This window comes from Nematolebias whitei, chromosome 1 (genome assembly GCF_014905685.2).
Source record: "Nematolebias whitei isolate Nwh7 chromosome 1, NemWhi1, whole genome shotgun sequence".
Lineage (NCBI taxonomy): Eukaryota > Metazoa > Chordata > Actinopteri > Cyprinodontiformes > Rivulidae > Nematolebias > Nematolebias whitei.
Window position 1 is genome coordinate 42,752,015 of NC_056498.1, and position 17,520 is coordinate 42,769,534.

General features: G+C 44.5%; 1 protein-coding gene across 1 annotated transcript; it reads right to left on the minus strand.

The window, feature by feature from the left end:
• Positions 1–2,222: 2,222 nt before the first annotated feature.
• On the minus strand, positions 2,223–11,162 carry LOC119418581 (pancreatic secretory granule membrane major glycoprotein GP2-like). Its single transcript, XM_037685937.1, has 11 exons — positions 10,821–11,162; positions 10,488–10,644; positions 10,300–10,378; positions 10,127–10,189; positions 8,115–8,308; positions 7,893–8,027; positions 7,623–7,807; positions 7,324–7,475; positions 5,435–5,682; positions 5,193–5,350; positions 2,223–2,306 (listed from the first exon to the last, which is right to left on the minus strand). Exons 1-11 carry the CDS (start codon positions 11,160–11,162, stop codon positions 2,223–2,225), a joined length of 1,797 nt encoding a protein of 598 aa, XP_037541865.1.
• Between the last annotated feature and the right edge of the window lie 6,358 nt (positions 11,163–17,520).

A 17,520-nucleotide genomic window follows, 5' to 3' on the forward strand; every position in this document is an offset into this window, starting at 1 on the left:
AGCTATCAGGAGATTTTGGAGCACTTCATGCTTCCATCTGCTGAAAAGCTTTATGGAGATGAAGATTTCATTTTTCAGCACGACCTGGCACCTGCTCACAGTGCCAAAACCACTGGTAAATGGTTTACTGACCATGGTATTACTGTGCTCAATTGGCCTGCCAACTCTCCTGACCTGAACCCCATAGAGAACCTGTGGGATATTGTGAAGAGAAAGTTGAGAGACCAAGACCCAACACTCTGGATGAGCTTAAGGCCGCTATCGAAGCATCCTGGGCCTCCAGAACACCTCAGCAGTGCCACAGGCTGATTGCCTCCATGCCACGCCGCATTGAAGCAGTCATTCATGCAAAAGGATTCCCGACCAAGTATTGAGTGCATAACTGAACATGATTATTTGAAGGTTGGTGTTTTTTGTATTAAAAACACTTGTCTTTCATTGGTGGGATGAAATATGCTAATTTTTTGGGACAGGCATTTTGGGTTTTCATGAGCTGTATGCCATAATCATCAGTATTAAAACAATTAAAGAGCTGAAATATTTCAGTTGGTGTGCAATGAATCTGAAATATATGAAAGTTTCATTTTTATCATTACATTATGGAAAATAATGACCTTTATCACAATATGCTCATTTTTTGAGAAGGAACTGTATATATATACATATATATATATATATATATATATACATACATATACATATATATGTATATCTGCTGTAAAAAATACACGGTGTATATATAACCACTGTAAAAAAAATACATGGTGTATACATAACCAAAGTTTAATATAGATGAAATAGTAAAGCCAACAATAATTCAGTGATATCAGGTTTATTTATATATATAAATATAAATAATTTTTACAGCTTTGGTTCTGCTTTATAGCATGAAGTACATTTACAATGATCATCTTTATGAGGATCAACGATTCGAGCCTGTCTCACATCCACAACATACAACAGCAGATATGAGTTTAAACATCACCGCCCACTGAAAGCTGATTCTGTGCTGAGGTCAGCTGAATATTATTTTTACAAATTTGACATTAAATGTGCAGATATTTAGAAGCTGGCCCCACAAGTGCAACATCAAATTTAACGAACTAGAAAACCAACAGCGAAGAACTCTGAACTTGATATATATGTATAAGAAAGTTGTAAAAATATTTTAAAGGATGACAAAACGTTTGCCCCCGACTGTTGGAGAGTTGGTGTAGATTTCATCTGAGCCACCAGAGGTCGCACGAGCACATCTTCCAAGTGAAGGGAAGTTTTTCTTTCAACTTTTTGAGCCCAACAATGAAAATGAAAACTGTGTATTTCAAAATGTTTTTAAGAATTGCTTCGGTCATTGATGTGAACCGACTGCAGCTCATTTGCTGTCTTGTTTTTAATCAGACAACATTTGATCAGAATTAAAACCTCAGAGACGCTGAAACCATGGTACTCTTTTATTTCCTTCTGGTTTGATTACTGATGGTGTCCCATGAAACCTTTCATCTCAGAGGAACCAATAAACCAATAATTGTATAAAATAAAGCTATAAATATATACAATAAATATATTATGTTACTCATCTTGCATAATCTTCATTCTGATTAAAAACAGATTTAAATAAAGCAAACAGGTTGATACCAACAACTATACTTCAACGACCTTCATGCACGCTGAGATGGAGTGATACAATCTGAGAATGATGTCGGATTATGCTCTTGTTTAATCCAGTTTTAATGGAAATCGTATGTAACTGATGCACGTCCCTTCACCGAGCTGCAGTAAAAAAAATTAAATGTATCAAGGTTCTGGATCAGGACCAGTCAAAAGTCAGGGATCGTCGTGAAGGTCGGCAGCCTGTCGATCAGTCCGAGTTACCATGGAAACCACCTGAGAAGACAACAAGATCAAAATGTGACTGCCAGTTGCACCTTGAACCTTACCTGTCAGGCTATAGAGGCCAGTGAGGAGCATTTTATCATATCAATCATCTCAGCCATATAAAAAGATAATTACATCAAAGAATACTTGGAAATACAAACTGGTCAAAGTCCAGATTAAATTAAATGTGTTGCAGTACTGTTTTAATGACCTTTATTGACATTTGACTATGTTTCTTAAAGACAATTTTCTCTTTGTGAATCCTTCTCTGAGTTCACACAGAACAGATTAATAAAAACACACATATCAGAATATTTGTAACCCACAGGAGCCAGGTTATGTCTCACCTAATGAGTCCAACCCATGCTGATGGAGGAATCAGATTCATAATTGGAACTGGCAGATCTGCGTCTTCGTCTTCTCTTATTCATCTGAAAATGAAAGACAGACAGAGATGAAGAACAGACTTTAGAGGATCTCTTTAGAACTGAAGCTGATCTTATGTCAGAAGTTTTCCTTTCACAGTATTTTCGTGTTTCAAGTTTTCATGTTCCCAAGACTTTTATGGACAAAAACATCAGCGAGTGCCTGGTGATCAAACCTCTACCCATGGGGCCCGGTCGGGCTCAGCTTGAACAAGTCGCAAGGCCTTTCTGTGGGCCCACCACCTGCAGGAGGGTCCATATGAGTCAGGTGCATGATGCCTTGGGCAGTAGCCAAAGGTGGGGAACTTGGAGCTCTGACCCTGGCTTACCAAAGCTGGGTCTTGGGACATGGAATGTAATTTCTCTGGCGTGAAAGGAACCTGAGCTTGAGTGTGAGGTTGAGAGGTACTGACTAGATATAGCTAGACTCACCTTTATGCACAGCATGGACTCTGGAACCAATCGCCTTGAGAGGGGCTGGACCTTATTCAACTCTAGAGTTGCCCATTATAAGAGGCGCCGAGCTGGTGTGGATCTACTCTTAGATCCCTGACTTGGTGCCTGTATGTTGGAGTTTTCCCAGTAGATGAGAGGGTAGCTTCCCTATGCCTTCGGGTGGGGGGATGGGCTCTGATGATTGTTTGTGCCTATGCGCCAAACGGCAGTTCTGATTGCCAGCATCTCAACCAAGGACTCCGAGAAGGCCTTTTTGGAGTCCTTGGTTGGGGTGCTGGAAGGTGATCTAGTTGTAGACTCCTTTATTCTGCTGGGGGACTTCAATGCCCATGTGGGTAAAGACAGTGTGAGGGGGCATGATTGGGAGGAATGGAATCTCTGATCTGAACTCGAGCTGTGTTCTGTTTTTGGACTTCTGTGCTTGTCATAGTTTGTCCATCACAAACACGATGTTCGAACATAAGGGTGTCCATAAGTGCACTTGGCACCAGGAGTACGTAGGTCGTCGATTGAAGATTGACTTTGTAGTCATGTCATCTGATTCACGGCCATTTATTTTGGACACTCGGGTGAAGAGAGGAGCTGTGCTGTCAACTGATTACCACCTGGTAGTGAGTTGGGTCAGATGGCGGGGGAAAATGTTAGACAGACCCAGTAGACACAAACATGTAGTGAGAGTCTGCTGGGAACACCTGGCAGAAGAACCCATCAGAAAGATCTTCAGCTCAAACTTCCAGGAGAGCTTTAACCACATCCCAGATGAAGCAGGAACATTGAGTCTGAGTGAGCCATGTCCCGCACCTCAGTTGGAGGTAGCTGCCATGAGCTGTTGCTGCAAGGTTGTTGTTTTTGCCCCTGGATTGGCAGACTGGAGTTGTAGTTCCCCTCTTCAAAAAGGGGGACTGGAGGGTGTGCTCCAATTATAGGGGCATCACTGTCCTTAGCCTCTCTGCTAAGGTCTATTCAGGGTACAGGAGAAATGAGTCCAATCGTTGGTTAAAACCAAGATCCAGGAGGAACAATGTGGGTTCTGTCCTGCCCGTGGTACACTGGATCATCTCTTTACCCTCACTAGGGTCTTTGAGGGGTCACGAGAGTTTGCCCATCCAGTCTACATGTGTTTTGTGGACTTGGAGAAGACATTTGATCATGTTCCTCAGGGTACACTGTGGGGGGGTGTTTTGTGAGTATGGTATTGGGGACCCATTGCTACGAGCTGTTCGGTTTCTATATAAGCGGTGCAAGAGTTAGGTTTGCATTACCGGTAGTAAGTCAGACCCCTTCAGGGTGGGAATTGGACACTGCCAGGGCTGCCAGTTGTCACCGATCCTGTCCACAAAAGTTATGGACAGAATTTCTTGGTGCAGCCAAGAGGAGGATGGATTCCAGTTCTGTGGCTTTAGGATTCCAACTCTGCTCTTGCAGATGATGTGGTCCTGTTGACAACATCATGCTGTGATCTTCAGCTCTCACTGGAGCAGTTCGCAAGCAAGTGTGAAGCGGCTGGAATGAAAATCAGTACCTCCAAATCTGAGGCCATGGTCCTCAGTCAGAAAAGGGTGGGTTGCTCTCTTAGGGTTGAGGGTGAGGTTCTGTCTCAAGTGGAGGAATTCAAGTATATCAGGGTTTTGTTCTCAAGTGGGGGAAGAATGGAGCATGAGATTGACAGATGGATTGGTGCATTGTCTGCAGTATTGAAGACTCTGTGCCGGTCCGTTGTGGTAAAGAGGAAGCTGAGCAAGGCAAAGCTCCCTGTATAGTGATCGATCTACATCCCTCCCTTCACCTATGGTCACAATTCTGGTTAGTGATCGAAAGAATGAGATCATGGATACAGACATTGAAATGAATTTCCTCTGCAGGGTAGCTGGACTCTCCCTTAGAGATAGGGTGATAAGTTCACTTATCCGGGAGAGACTCATAGTAGAACCGCTGTGCCTCAACATCGAGAGGAGCCAATTGAGGTGGTTCGAGCATCTGGTAAATATGCTCCCTTGTCACCTCCCTAGAGAGGTGCTTCTGGCATGTCCAACTGGGAGGAGACCCCAGAGAAGACCCAGGACATGCTGGAGAGACTATGCTGTTTGGTTTGTCTGGGAACACCTTGGAGTTCCCCCAGAAGAGCTGGAAGAGGTGGTTGTGGAAAGAGATGTCTGGGCCTCCCTGGTCAAGATGCTGCCCCCGCGACCCGACTTCAGAACAAGTAGAAGATGATGGATGGATGAATGGATGGATGATGGATGGATGGCGTATTTTTACGTTATTTCTCACAAATAAACAGATGCAAATACATGATTGCCAGAGTTACATGACAGTGATGGATAAAACAATCAGACAGTTGATTTCTATAGCTGAGAGTTGAACTTCATAATTTTTATTATAACAGAATAAAACAACATGAAAGGTTTTTCGTGTGTGTTTGTCAGTGAAGCGTACCGCACAGTTGCCCTCTTGTTTGACACACAGGTGCAGACTGCAGTGCAGGTAGATTTCTTTGGAGTGCCCAGAGAACCTGAACATGTTGAAGGCGAAGTAGTTGGATGTTCCCTCTCCATTTCCCTTCACCTCCACCGTTGATTCTGCAGGGTAGCTGCTCATAAACAAGAAAACACCTTTAGTTCAGTGATCAGATCAGAGGTTGAGGAAACACCCCGATGAATGAGTCTCGTAGCAGTCTCACCCCTTTTCAATCAGGTAGTATTTCTTGCTTGATATAGAAGATGGCTGGTCAGTTGCCCAACAGGAGTCGGTCACCACGGCAACCACGTTTTCATCCAGCCCATAGGTCTCCAGTTTTACCCAGACTCTCTCATTCAATCTCAGATTAGTGTACCTCTCCACAGGTTTTGTGCAAGCATCATCAACGTAGGCCCTCATGGACACAGTGTATGTCCAAGGTCCAGCTTTCATGACCCCAGACACCTCACTGCAGAGGAGACACACAAGTGTGTTTATGAGGACATTTTGTAGAAATACAACCATAGTTTCCTGTACTGTGTTTGCCTATGTTTTATACAAGTTTTGTGAAGTTGGTCTGGATTTTTTAAGGCTTTATTTTAGGTAAAACCTTTTGATTCGTGTTTAGCTAACATCTTCTTTTGTAAGAGTCTTTTGTGTTTTCTGTTTTGCTTCTAGTTTGAGGTGCTGATCTCTTTCAGAAATTATTTTTTAAACTGATTAATACACCTCGTCGCCACATATTACTGATCACTCGCCTTCATACACTCATCTTATATATATGTAGATATATAAGTGCTATTTGTTGTCATCAATGTATGTTCCCATACAATGACAAAATTCGTTCTCTGCATTTAACCCATCACACCTGTTACAATGGAAGCTGGATGTGGGCCACGGGCCACTGCAGCTAGCTGCTGTTAGCCGTGGGCCTTAGGCCTCCTCTCGGACCCAGGACCCACCTCCAGCCCACACTGCTCCCCAGCTCGGACCTCCTTCAGAAGAGGCAACTCACACTATCAACAAATCAAGGAAACGTGAATTCAGTTTTTCCAATTGTATTCAAATCAAGGCAGGAAGAAGTTACAGTTTACAGCTCTGGCCGGTCCGGTACCTGAAGCGAGATCAGAAGCCGGAAGGGCTGGATGTCCCAAGGCATTACAGATTTATAGGCCCTAGACTCCTCCTTTGCAGAAGGGGAGCACAACCTGTCACGTGTATGAGGGGGAGTGACTAAGTGTGATCTCAAGGGATCTTAACTGGTTTAACATGAAGGAAAAATGAGACGGTGCTTCAAAAGCCTTTCTACGTGATGTGGCAAGCAAAAAATAAACTCTATTCCTTGACGGATACTGAATCCCTGGGAGACTCTTTTTAGAGTTACTGGCTCCATTTAACCAAGTCAGAACCGGATCATAATTTCATTATAATCCCGTCTCTGAGCAGATTAGAAACCCAGGGTCAGTCTAGATAATTTACTAACACACCTGAGCTATATCCAGGTGGAGCAGTGTGCAGCTATGTCAGTGCCCGGGGAGCAATTAGGGATTGGGTGTCTTGCTCAGGGACACCACGACATGTGGGCATGGCAGGGAGGCCGACTGCAACTTTCTGGTCCTGAGTCAGCTGCCATCCTTCTACATCATCTCGGCCCCCAATCTCTTCCCCCTTATCAGCAAACACCTGGTCATCAAGCTGAGCAGTTCCAGACTTATTTTATTGCCAACTTGAATAACCATTTCTTTTTCATCAAAATAACTTCAATGGACCAGTGAGATGAGAACTCCACCTGTTGGCTCAGGTCCTTCTTCACTACGATAGACTGGAGCAATGACCTGATCTCTGCAGATGTCTGCCAATGCACCTCCCTCTACATCATGCTAACACGTCTCAATAAGACTCAAATATAATTCAACTCTGTCTCCTCAAGACAAAGACACTCCTAATCTTGAGATAACATTCCACCTTGTTCTGGTCAGAGACAGCTCCTCTGAAAATTGAAGATTTCAAACACATGCTTTTCTTGACTTCATGCACTGTGTCTCTTAGACTTTCAGACCTTGCACTAGTGGTCTCCCATGAACCGTTGTTTGTAAGAGAGCACACACACCTCTCCATGATGGTGAAAGAAACAGTTTGAATGCTATGCCGAGCATGATAGCAGGAGAAGTCGAGCATGAAGTCATCATAACGAATTATCATGTCCGACGAGACATTCTGGGTCATGATGGTGTTCTTGTAGGTGATCTGGCTCTCATTGGTCTGCGGGGTGAAACATGAAGATGTTATTACGGAATGCGTTATCCACCTCAGATGTCAAAGCTGAACCCACAAAAATATCCCAAACTCAACAGGAAGCTGGAGGACATTTTAGTGTTTGTTGAAAACCAAGAACTAGAGAGAACCCACCATGATCTGTGTTCCACAGTTGCTGCTGTTGAAGCTGAAAGTCACCAGGTGGTTCTGTTCGTCCACCTGACCCCTGCAGGTTGGGTCAATGAGGTGTAAGACAGAGTAGTCGATGCCTCTTTCATCCAGGAGACAATTGACCAGAGTGATGGAAGCTGTGTTCTCACTGCAGACTGTTGGATCGCCTGAACATTGGTGAGATCAACCACACTTAGAAGTTTCCTCCAAACATTCGACCGTGTTGTCACGTTGTTTTCAAAGCTGTCGTACCAAAAGCATTTCTTTCTCTGTAGCTGGAAGCGAAACCAGCCCTACAGAAGCAACGAGTATCTCCATACTGAGAAACCTCTCCACAGAACTCATGATCGCTGCAGGTCCTGTCCTGACAGAAGGCCTCAGAAGAACCTGCAGATGAACACACTGATTAATTATTCTGTAGAACCAACAAATGATTTTTTAGAACAGATGTTGGACCAAAGCAGGACTTACGACACTCAGTCTTGGACCTCCAGCCCTCCAGTGTGGTGTTGGACTTCAGGCTGCAGGCTCTGGCGTAGGCCTCCAGGAACTGACACTTGAGGCCGTCCACTGCAGGATACCTGGACAAAGTGTCTGTGCAGGCGGTGATGTAGGGCTCTGGGTCGATGTCACAGGAGGTGAAGGGCGCCTCCTTCAGGAAGTTACAGCTGCTCCACACAAGGAAACAGACAACATGGGAGATACTTTAATAAATGGTTATGTACCACAGAGCTTTAAGGTTGCTGTAATTAAACCTTTACTTAAGAAGTCTGACCTTGATTCAGAAATCCTGGCCAACTATAGATCTATATCTAATCTAACTTTCATCTCAAAAATTCTAGAGAAAATAGTTGCAGGTCAGTTGCGTGAACATCTACAAAGAAATAATCTGTTTGAAGAGTTTCAGTCAGGGTTTAGAGCTCATCATAGCACAGAACCAGCACTGGTAAAAGTCACTAATGATATTCTCATGGCCTCAGACAATGGATTTGTGTCTCTACTGGTCCTGTTAGACCTCAGTGCTGCATTTGATACAGTTGATCACAATATTTTACTACAGAGGCTTGAATATGATGTTGGGATTACAGGAACAGCTCTAAAATGGTTTAAATCATATCTATCTGATAGATTCCAGTTTGTAAAATGTAAATAATGAATCTTCTTCATACACCAAAGTTGGTCATGGAGTTCCTCAGGGCTCAGTGCTTGGTCCAATACTCTTTACTTTATATATGCTTCCATTAGGTAAAGTTATTAAACATCATGGGATAAATTTTCATTGTTATGCTGATGACACACAATTATATTTGTCCATTAAACCCAATGAATCCAATCAGCTACTTAGACTACAAGCATGTCTTAAAGACATAAAAACCTGGATGACCCTTAATTTTCTCCTGTTGAACAGACAAGACTGAGGTTTTAGTTTTTGGACCTGAGCATCTTAGGAATGAATGTTTCAGTCTTTCTCCCTCCTAGAATTGCATAAACCTAGCTCCATCTTATATTACAGATTTTATTGTTCCATATTTGCCTAAAACAGCACTTCACTTTCAGGCTGCAGGTTTACTTGTGGTTCCTAGAGTTTCCAAAAACAGAATGGGAGGCAGATCTTTCAGTTATCAGGCTCCTCTCTTGTGGAGCCAAATTCCAGTTTCTGTCCGTGAGGCTGACACATTATCCAGTTTTAAAACTGGGATTAAGACTTTCCTTTTTGATAAATCCTATAGTTAGGATCGGCTTAGGTTTCCTGAGCTGTCCCTTAGTTCTGCTGCTATAGGCTTAGACTGCTGGAGGACAAACTGACCACACTTTTCACTCTGCTGCTGTCTTTACTTACTCTGCTCAACCTGTTTTGTATTTGTAATTATTTTTCTATCATTAACATGTTTTTATCTTTCAGGTACACCTGGACCTATATCTGGACCTGGACCTATACCTGGACCTGGACCTATATCTGGACCTGGACCTATTTCTGGACCTGGACCTACATCTGGACCTGGACCTATACCTGGACCTGGACCTGGACCTGGACCTATATCTGTACCTGGACCTATACCTGGACCTGGAACTATACCTGGACCTGCCATTCTGTGTTTGTCTGTCTCTCCTTCCTGTCCTCTCAACCAGCCGGTCAAAGCAGATGGTCTCTTGTCCTGATCCTGGTTCTGCTGGAGGTTTCTTCCTGTTAAAGGGAGTTTTTCTTCCCACTGTCTCCACTGTGCTTGCTCAGGATGGGAGACTGCAACGAAGCCAAGATTCAACTTGTCTGCTGCTTCCTTAGATAGAGAACTTTACTAATTGGCTTTTTTATGTATCAGTATGGGTATGTTTCTGTTCAGTGCCCTGAGACAACTTTGTTGTGAATTGGCGATATATAAATAAACTGAATTAAATTGAATTGAATAACACATGTATTAAACATGTAATGTACCACAGAGATCAGAGTGAAACACAGACAGATGTTTCTGGATGGATCTGCTCACCTTTCTGTCTTGTTGGTGCAGTTTCTAAAACTGTCATCCGTGTTGGTATACAGCGTCTCACAGCTGGGGGGCGACACACAACAAGGTCAGGACTGTTTGCTTGTTCATCCAGAGTTTCTCTGCAGTCCATTCATCCAGCAGCAGCAGAGCAGCAGTCAGTGAGGAGCTCTTACCTTGTGGAGCTGTACTCAGGGAGCCTCGCTTCACTGCTGGAGTCTTCACACAGACCTGTTGGAGGTGATCCAGTAGATCCTGGACCGGTTCAGAACAGAACGAGAGTCACATCAGCATCAACAGGACCACCAGGATGAACACAGCAGAGTTTACATTCCTCAACAACCTTATACTGGATTGTCTGTACCTTCCATTAGGATCTGCACGGTGATGCCGTCAAAGAAGATAGTCATGAACAAGTTCTTGATCTGCACCCTGGCAGTGACTCCAGTGTTGTCCTTAGAGATCTCCACATCATTAACCACCTGAGGGGAGCTGTCCAGGTTCAGTGGTGAGTTGTTCAGCTGCATGGCAGAGAGACAAAGTGGAGGAAACCCTGAGGTCAACATGTCAAACACACAAACAGGCTGTTTTCACAGCAACAACCACTGAGTTCAGCAGCATCAGAGAGCTGCTGCTTAATGTCACTGAGAGGAAACATGACAGGACACATTCTGGATCCAAGTCCACTCAGACTCACCAGAACTCTGCCGCCTTGCTTCAGGAGGATGTCCGCCCCGTCCACTTTCATCAACACACTGTCCACCAAGCTCACATCTGTAAGACGACGCTCCATAAAGTGGGCCAGCACCTGGAACTCTGGGACCTTCAGCAGAGAGTACGTACACCGATCCTTTACAGAGTTCACGTTGTTGTAGAAGTCGATGACAGAGGGGCCCGTCACTGTGCAGGTGGAGTGCTGCGTGGCGGTGTTTGGGGGAATGATGATGGTGGTAGATGGAGTAGCAGTAGTAGTGGAGGTACCTTTTGTTGCGATAATGATGGATTGGACTGTGGTGGGTCGAGATGTGGGTGGTGGCATTCCGATGAGTGGGATTGTGGGTGGTGGAGTTTTGCTGAATGGGGTACTGGTGTATGGAGTAGTGGTTGTGGGTGTTGAAGTAGTGGTTGTGGGTGTTGAAGTAGTGGTTGTTGGTGGTGGTGTAGTGATGATGCACCTGATGGAGACAGAAACAAACATGATGAGCTGCTGCTGAGGGCTACATCCAGCAGGGGGCTCTCCACCCTTCCAGGTGTCTGACTGAAAAGCAAAGTGTGGAGCTGATGGTGGCTCTAGGCTCCGCCCACTGATCACAGAGTCAGCAGCTTCATGATGTGAAATCATGTGGACCGGATGGAGGCTCTAGGCTCCGCCCACTGAATCATGTGGAGCTCCAATGAAGCAGCAGCTGGAAGCAGTCAGGATTTTATTGGTGCCTGATTCATGTGAACAACTCAGCTGGAGATGACATCGGCCTCACTGTTTACTCATCTCTTTGCTCCATCACAGCTGCATCTGACCCAGCACTTCCTGCTGCTCCTTCACAATAAAAGCTTTCAGCCAGACTGGAGCTCCAAAGCTAACAATCTGTCAGCACAGCTCTATGTTTTAAATGAAAAGGAGACACACTCACTTTCCCTTGCCGTCACAAATCTCTGCTGGTCCACATGTGGTGTTCACAAGGACTGCAGTCTGGGAACACCTGAGAGACCTACAGGTTGCAGCGTCAGTGCTCACGGTTGTGTCAGGCATGTACGGAACACCTGAGAATAAATGAAAGTATTAGTTTAAAACACACAGAGGTCTTGATGTATCTTTTGTAAAACAGGAATAAACAGAAACATTCAAACTTTACAGTTCCTCCCCAGAGTTCATGTTGGTGTGCTGAGCGTCTCCTACCAGAGAGTCTGCAGCTGCTGACGTCTGTGTACGTGGATGTTTGTGCAGCACTCGGAGTGTTTGTGACAACCATCTGAACAGTTTGGTTCCCACGCAGCACAACCACAGCCCTCTACAAATCAACGAACAGAAACAGAGACGAGTGAAGATGAGGCCAAACCACGTGCACAGCTTCCTCAGAACACCATGTTCAAGCACAACGTTGAAACATGTACACAAATATCTGAACGTAACTTGAGGTTTGCCACGTTTTACCGTATTATTACCTCCATTACACTTTCATAGTATATGTATGAAACGGTGCCTTCACTGACCTGCGTGCCCATCCCAGTATAAAACAACTCCACAGCTGATTGTTGCTGAAAACTGGCGAACGACAAAAGACTCTGTAGAAGTGAACAAACACGGTCAGCACCTTCTTATAAAAACATCAATGTACTTCATACGGTACAAGATACTTAACTAACACAATACACAGAGGTGTTGCACAATAAAGCCCCACAGTACTTTCACTTATCAGATACTCGACATCTTCATTCAGTAGGAGATGAGCACCAACACAGAACTCACATAGGTGGGGGTGTTCAGGTAAAACTCCAGGTAGCAGTTCATGGAGGTCGTGATGGACGGGATGTTGGACTGGATCTTGGTTTGTAACCAAGCGAAGCTCTGAGCGACGGTGAAGTATGCCCAGTTCACTTTAGGGCCCAGCACGCAGTCCCCATTGTTGGCGACGGGGTAAAAGCCGTTGAAACAAACCACAAAGTTTGTGCTCGTGAAGCTCACCTGAAGAGTCAGAAACACAAGAAGTCAGGCTGTTCCTACGAGCGTTCGTCAGGACAGAGGTCATGATGAGGGTTGGCCCAGACGAGCTCACTGAGGGGTACGGTTTGTCTTAAATATCCATTCATACCCACTCTAACCAGTTCAGCGCAACGCACGGGCTCTGAATAACGTGCACAGATTTGTAAACATTCGTGAAAATTACATTTTATTCATTGCATTTAAAAAATATTTTAGGTTTGTTTGATTGTGACAGTAGAAAGAGACAAGAAATGATTAAAAATACAAAAACAAAGATATTAAAACAAGCAGCGCTGAAGGAACAGATCTCAGCTGCTGTCCTGAACGCCAAAGGTCTCAAGTGAAGCTCTTACATGAACTGTCAGAGTGTGTGTTGGGGACTACTCTCAGCTACTGCCACACCAAACATTAGCTCCAAGTTTAAACAAATAGAAAAAAAGTGTAAATGAATCATCTTCATACGCCAAAGTTAGTCATGGAGTTCCACAGGGTTCAGTGCTTGGACCAATACTCTTTACCTTATATATGCTTCCATCAGGTAAAGTTATTAAACAACATGGGATACATTTCATTGTTATGCTGATGATACACAGTTATATTTGTCCATGAAACCCAATGAATCCAATCAGCTACTTAGACTACCAGCATGTCTTAAAGACATAAAAACCTGGATGACCCTTAATTTTCTGCTTTTAAACTCAGATAAGACCGAGGTTTTAGTTTTTGGACCTGAGCATCTGAGATCATATGTCTCCAGTTTCAGCTTCTCTCCATTGGCTCCCTGTCAAATCCAGAACAGAATTCAAAATCTTACTTCTAACCTACAAAGCTCCCAAGAACCTAGCTCCATCTTATATTACAGATCTTATTGTTCCATATTTTCCTAACAGAGCACTTCGCTCTCAGACTGCAGGTTCACTTGTGGTTCCTAGAGTTTCCAGCAGCAGAATGGGAGGCAGATCTTTCAGTTCTCAGGCTCCTCTCTTGTGGAACAAACTTCCAGTTTCTGTCCATGAGGCTGACACATTGTCCAGTTTGAAGACTGGGATTAAGACTTTCCTTTTTGATAAATCCTATAGTTAGTGTCGCTCCTATAGTTATAGGAAGAAGCCCGCTACTTTAGAACCTCTTCCTCCGTTTGTTCCTCCTGCTCGGTCTCCATCCTGATCCTTGGTGCTGGAAGTGGGTATGATAAAAGAGAGGGATATCCCCGAGCACAACACGTCACGTTCTGCTCAGAATATTCACATTAAGGTGTGTCAGGAAGCAGATGGACATCAAACGTGTGAAAGCTGACAGGAAGAAGGATGGATCAGAACAACTTCCTGTTTAATGGAAAATACACGACACGGAGCCCAAGACAGCCTGAGACAAAACCACAAGCTTTTGGCAACTTTGAATCATCAGCACTTTGAAATTATATTTACCAAGATAAAGTTGAACACATGTTGGGTGCTAACCCTAACTACTCACATAGACTTGGCTATACTTCTCTCCAAAGTAAGTGATTGGACAGTCGCTGATGTTGAGCATTTTGGAAGCAGTCAGGACCTGGGCAGAGTCACCTGCAGACACAGAGACACATGAGAGGAGTCCGTCAGCTGTTATCTGGTACAGATGTCAATCATCTGAGCTGCTGCAGGAGTCAACCAGCAGCTCTGCTCAGAAACAACGAGGTCTTCACATCTCATGAACCAACATCATCGAGAACTCTTCTTACCTGGCACTGCTGTCAGAGCCACCAGGAGGAGCAGGGGGCGGAGCATGATGGAGGCAGCCAATCAGCTGACAGAAAGCTGGAAGTCTGCCAACAGAGAGAATAACTCCTTAATTGACCTCTAATTACAGTTTTATTTTAATGAAACATTAATTTAGTGATCCAGACGAACTGTCCACCGGACCGTGAGTTCTTTAAAGAAACCGTAAAAACAGAGAGTGAAAGACAACCTGTGAATAAAACAAAAAAACATTTTAAAACTGGACACTTTGATTCAAAACGCCCACGTTGGATGTTGTACGGTGGCGTGGCGGTTAAAGGTGGAGCACAGACGGTGTTCTTGAAGACTACCTGCAGCTTTTAGAAACCGTGTATGTAACCGGAGCATGCAGAGACTCAGCAGACTTCCTGAGTGACATCATGAATGCAGACGATGTCTCTGAGGAACTCCATGAAAGCTCGAGTTCATCACTCAGACCTGACCAGTTGTCTCTAAATGTTCCTCCGTGTCTGACATGAGGTCAACTCGTTTCTTTTCTCACGCTCAATCATCAACTCCAGGATTTGGAGAACAAGTTGAAAGTGTATCTACAGGTTTGATCGTTCTTTCTTTAAAAGAGACGTTTTTCATTTTAATATCTAATAAACTTTATTTATATAATTCTTCAAAATGCTGCTTGAGCTCTTACTCTGTAAGGACTTTAAAATTTGAAGAATAATGTTCTTAATGAAGATAACTCGTTCGTTTTCTCTGATGAAACGTTTTTAATGACATGAACTAAAGCTCAGTAGATCCAGCAGGACAAACATTCATCGCTTCAGATGAACTCATTTTATTCTTGTATATTTCTATGAAGCTTTTCTTGTATCTGATCTTTTTTATTAATAATATGTATAATGAGGCGGCACGGTGGATCAGTTGGTAGAGCTGTTGCCTCACAGCGAGAAGGTTTCCAGATCAAATCCCAGCTGGGGTCTGTCTGTGTGGAGTTTGCATGTTCTCTCCGTGCTGCGTGGGTTTCCTCCCACAGACCAAAAACATGCATGTTGGACTGACGGGTGACGCTATTGTCCCTAGATGTCCCTGTGATGGACTGAGACGTGTCCAGGTGTCCCTGTGATGGACTGAGACCTGTCCAGGTGTCCCTGTGATAGACTGAGACGTGTCCAGGTGTCCCTGTGATGGACTGAGAACTGTCCAGGTGTCCTTGTGATGGACTGAGACCTGTCCAGGTGTCCCTGTGATAGACTGAGACCTGTCCAGGTGTCCCTGTGATGGACTGAGACCTGTCCAGGTGTCCCTGTGATGGACTGAGACCTGTTGAGATGTCCCTGTGATGGACTGAGACCTGTCCGGGGTGTCTTCCACCTCTCGCCCTGTGACTGCTGGATATGGACACCAGTGACACCGCGACCCAAAAAGGATGAAGAGGGTAAAGATGATGGATGATGGATGGATGATGGATGGATGATGGATGGATGATGGATGTGTACAATTTAGTGATATTTATTCTGAGCCTCAAACTGAGTCTGTTGTTTGTGTCACACGTCAACATTTTATTTTTATTCTTGTTAAACAGCCAGAGCTCGTCAGATGAATGAATGAATGTTTTTATTCTTAATAAGAAGCTGCTCTTACCGTCTGCTGGAGGATGACGAAGATGAAGGTGCTGTCCTGACGCCTCTGAGGATCCTTCAGCTGGATGATGGACAGGTCTGTCTCTGTTTCCTCTGTCTGTGTGTCTGTCTGCTTGTCTCTGCAGCTGCCACAGACTTTAACGCTGGCTCCACCCACTGTGACTGTGCTCCACCTGTGCCCCACCTACAGCAGAAATGTAACAGGTGCACGGTGCAGGTGTGTGCGGACGCGCCTGCCTTCACAACTAATTATTGGGTTTGAACAGAAGCAGAATAATAGAAGATGAAAAAGACCCGGCGAGCCTTTCAGCCGACGTCTGAGATGTGTCGTTTCTTCACATCTTCTTTATACGGTCATGGAAACAAACCCCGCCCACTTTTAATTCCAGGTGACGTCATCACGACGTCATTAGACGATCAGCTCTCAGCAGGTTCTAAACTTAGTCTCATAATAATCATTATTTATCAAAAATAGAAATAAACTGCGGTTAGCACCGACCCAGCAGAACCTGGTGTAGCAGAACCTGCTCAGAGGTTTTCTGATGGACTTCAGGAGTCTCTGTCATGGTTCTGGTCCACTCTTCTGTCCAGCATTGCTTCAGTTCTCTGAGGGTTCTGCTCAGCTCTCAGTACATCAGTCAGGGTCAGGTTCTGGACTCTGACTGGACCGTTGGTTTTGTTCTTTCTGACCCGTTCTGTTGGTGGTCAGCTACTGTGTTTGGGATCTTGGTCCTGCTGGACCCAGTTTGGGCCAAACTCCAGCTGTTGGACAGATGGACTCATCCATCTCCAGAACCCTTTGGCATCCAGAGGAGTTCCAGGTCCACTCAGGGACTAAAGGAGTCCAGACCATGAGCCTCCACCCCCGTGCTGACAGCTGTTTGGTTCTGTCAGAACCTGCTTCTGTAAACCAACAGAACACACCTGTCCTCTGGTCTCATGGGTCCAGAGGACATCGTCGTACACGTCTTCTGCTTTGTGCAGATGAAACTTTACAAACACACATTGTGCTGCCATGTTGCCCCGCTCCCCTCAGGAAGGAGGTCGAGGAGCATGAAGTGTAGAACCACTAGACTGAGGAACAGCTTCTACCCTGAGGCTGTTAGACTCATGAATCTCTAACCAGAATAATCACATCATGTTGCTGCTGATCATCTCATGCTGCTGATTATCTCATGCTGCTGTATTCATTCATTCATCTGCTGACACAGACTCATGTCCAGGCTGCTGTTGATACACCGTATTATTTTACATGTTTAGTGTTCAGTGTGTACTTTAGTGTTCAGTGTGTACTTTAGTGTTCAGTGTGTACTTTAGTGTTCGGTGTGTACTTTAGTGTTC

Coding starts and splice junctions, on each gene's coding strand:
- LOC119418581 (XM_037685937.1), bottom strand. CDS start 11,162: ATGCCACCACCCACATCTCGACCCACCACAGTCCAATCCATCATTATC. Junction 10,379..10,487: donor CGTGCAGATCCTAATGGAAG/GTACAGACAATC, acceptor GAACCGGTCCAG/GATCTACTGGATCACCTCCA. Junction 7,808..7,892: donor CAGAGAAAGAAATGCTTTTG/GTACGACAGCTT, acceptor ACCAATGTTCAG/GCGATCCAACAGTCTGCAGT.